The 3462-nt window shown below is 43.5% G+C and overlaps 2 protein-coding genes across 2 annotated transcripts; both read left to right on the plus strand.

Annotated features, from left to right (window-relative positions):
* Positions 1-3: 3 nt before the first annotated feature.
* On the plus strand, positions 4-1001 carry LOC116379904 (protocadherin gamma-C5-like; the record flags this gene model as incomplete). Its single annotated transcript, XM_031841862.1, has 1 exon — positions 4-1001. A coding segment is annotated over one exon (987 nt), but the record flags the coding sequence as incomplete, so codon positions are not given.
* Positions 1002-1894: 893 nt separating this feature from the next.
* Positions 1895-3457, plus strand: LOC116379905 (protocadherin gamma-C5-like; the record flags this gene model as incomplete). Its single annotated transcript, XM_031841864.1, has 1 exon — positions 1895-3457. A coding segment is annotated over exon 1 (1557 nt), but the record flags the coding sequence as incomplete, so codon positions are not given.
* Positions 3458-3462: the final 5 nt, after the last annotated feature.

The raw sequence follows: 3462 nt of genomic DNA on the forward strand, positions 1-3462 counted from the left end.
GTGCAGGACGTTTCTGTCTCATCTTATGTTTACATTAACTCAGATAACGGAAGCATCTACAGCATGCACTCGTTTGACTATGAGAAACTGAAGGTGTTTCAGATTCAGGTTCAGGCAAAGGATCAGGGCTCTCCGTCTCTCAGCAGCAACGCCACTGTCCATGTTTTTATCCTGGACCAGAACGACAACGCCCCCGCTGTTATTTACCCCTCCTCCGCTGCCATGGGCTCCCTCTCTCATCAGAGGATGTCCCGCTCCGCTAAAGCGGGTCACCTGGTTACTAAAGTGACGGCCGTGGACGCTGACTCGGGCCATAACGCCTGGATCTCCTACAAACTGGCGGAGGCCACAGACATGTCTCTGTTCACTGTCAATCTGTACACAGGGGAGGTGAGGACTAAACGCGCTGTGTCCGAGCAGGACGACTCCTCTCAGAGGCTGCTTATAGAGATCAAGGACGACGGGGAACCGGTCCAGTCCGCCACCGTCACGGTGTCCATCCTGCTGGAGGACGGCCTCCATGAGCCCATCTTAGACCTCCGACAGAAAGTGACCGAGCCCATCAAGAAAACTGGGAGAATCACCCTTTATTTGATTCTCTCTCTGGCCTCGGTGTCCGTGCTGTCTCTGGTGACTTTTCTCATCTTAGCGGTTAAATGCATGAGGAACAGCAGAAGCAGCGGTAGTTGCTGCATGACACGGACCGACTGTGATAATTACAAGAACCCCAAAAGAAACCTGCAGATTCAGCTCAACACTGATGGACCTATAAAGTACGTGGAGGTCCTGGGAGGAGACATGTTGTCTCAGAGTCAGTCCTTCAGGTCCTGTATGTCTCCAATGTCTCCAATGTCAGAGTACAGTGACTTCACTTTGATTAAACCCAGCAGCACCACTGACTTTAATGAGGTGATCAGTGTTCTGGATGCGTCTTTACCCGACAGCACCTGGACCTTTGAGAGCCAGCAGGTGAGCAAAAAACAACCATAGATCGTAATAATTAAGAAAAATCTCACATTTTCGTTAGTTATTTAGTACAGGAAATATTATATCATAGCATAGTCTGTAATGGAAGTCAACTGTGGAAACGTAAATCATGTATGCATGTATCTGGCTGGCTGGATGGTCGTTTTACAACAGGCTATGTGTTGGTTGGTCTGCCTGTGTTCCCTCTCCCTTCTCTTTGCATTTCACTAGGGGGTTTTCATTATACATTTTCGCAGTGTCCAATGTGGGTAAATCAAAGTAATGTGCAATAAATGTATTTAGATACGGTTGTGTTAATGCATATATCAAGTTTGGTTTACACGTACGTTTAAACATTTCAGCACCACGAGAACGGACAGCGAATGTGAACTACAGACTAGATCATTCAACGTCGGAACCGAGTTAATTAATTCATTCTACAATTATATTGACAAGAGATAAATGTTAAATAGGTATTGCATTTTTACAGTTTTTCTGTGACACACAACGTAATGCTAAATTTCGTGTGAGATACTGACTGCAAGGAGGTTTTCATACAAGGTTGTCTTATATTATCTATATTCAGTGATATTTGTCATAATCACCTCAGATGAAAGCTCACAAAGAGAATAGATGCTGCCACTTTAAGAGTGACGATCAGTTCCCCTCTCATTGGATGGTGGAAGAGGATGCTGTGCACCAATAGGATTTAGAACTGTACAAAGCAATCTAGTCCCTGCCCCCATGCAGCCTCAGCGCTGTAACTCTTAGAATGCAAAGAGCTCGTGGAGAGACAGCAATGAGCTTGTATTTTCTAAGATGTAATCATTGATTTAAGCTTAAAGTCATGCTCAAACATTGTGGCATTTTTCTGTTGAGGTATTCCCTATTATCATGGATTACATTGTTATAAACAAGATCTCGATTGGATATAATGTGTTATAGCGGACCAAGGATGACAAAGACAATAGGATACCGAGACTGGAGATGGCTTGCGCTTTGGTGGCATCATTTCTTTCTTTTGTGGAGTACAATAAACGGACAGACTCGTTATAGCATCCCGGAGGAACTGAAACAGGGCTCTGTGGTAGGAAATCTAGCCAAAGATCTTGGTTTGGGATTATCAGACATTTTTGACCGTAAAATGCATGTCGCCTCTGAGGCTGGTAAGCAGTATTTCAGTGTGGATGCGGGGAAGGGCGAGCTGGTGGTGAATGACAGAATAGACAGAGAGACTCTATGTGGACAAAGCGCCAGCTGTGTTCTACCTCTGCAAGTAGTTGTTGAAAATCCTTTGCGGTCTCATCGAATTGAAGTGGAAATAAGAGACATAAATGACAATTCTCCTAGTTTCCTTACACAGGAAATTAATCTTAAAATACCTGAATCAGTTGCACTAGGCAAACGTTTTCCGTTGGAGAGCGCGGAGGACCCTGACGTTGGAAGCAATTCTTTGAAAACGTACTCACTGAGCAAAAACGAATATTTTTCTCTAAAATTTAAAGACACAAAAAATGTTAACGCTGTCCCAGAATTGGTGTTAGAAAAGCCATTAGACCGAGAAAAGAATGCTCTCCATCAACTGCTGTTGACAGCGTTAGATGGGGGAAACCCAGTCAAATCGGGAACCTGTAAGATTATTGTTAACGTACTTGATACCAACGACAATTTTCCAATATTTAACGAAAATGAGTACAAAGTGTCTTTAAAGGAGAACAGCACCAAAGGAACGTTTGTAATCAAACTAACAGCTACAGATGCCGATGACGGTCTTAATGGTGAAGTTACATATTATTTTGGATCCCGCACTCCAGACTCTGTGTTATCAACGTTTGAAATCAATGATATAACAGGACAAATAGTATTAAAGGGAGAACTAGATTACGAGAGTTCTAAATCATACCTTATCGATATCACTGCTAAAGACAAAGGGGCTCCGGAAATGGAGGGTAACTGTCGTGTACAACTGGACGTAGAGGATATAAATGACAATGCTCCAGAAATTGTACTAACTTCAAAACCCAGTCCTGTACGTGAAGACGCACCAAGTGGCACAGTAGTGGCTTTGATCAGTGCACGAGACCTTGACTCCGCTGATAACGGTAAAGTGACGTTACAGCTTCCCACACGGTCTCCTTTCACTCTCAAACCATCGTTCTCTAATAATTACGAACTGGTTACTAGTGGTCCTTTAGACCGAGAGAGGTTCTCAGAGTATACTATTGAGATAACAGCCACCGATTCAGGCTCTCCTCCTCTATCCAGTAAGAAAATCATACCTGTCAGCATCACTGATGTGAATGACAACCCCCCTATATTTACTCAGACCTCCTATAATGTGTATTTAAAAGAGAATGGGGTACCAGGCTCTATACTGTACTCAGTATCAGCATCTGATCTGGACTTTGGTGAAAACGCCAAAGTCTCTTACTCTATACTGGACTCTAAAGTGCAGGACGTTTCTGTCTCATCTTATGTTTACATTAACTCAGATAA

The sequence above is a fragment of the Anarrhichthys ocellatus genome, unplaced genomic scaffold, assembly GCF_004355925.1.
Source record: "Anarrhichthys ocellatus isolate YVR2014 unplaced genomic scaffold, GSC_Weel_1.0 scaffold5492, whole genome shotgun sequence".
NCBI classification, from domain to species: Eukaryota; Metazoa; Chordata; class Actinopteri; order Perciformes; family Anarhichadidae; genus Anarrhichthys; species Anarrhichthys ocellatus.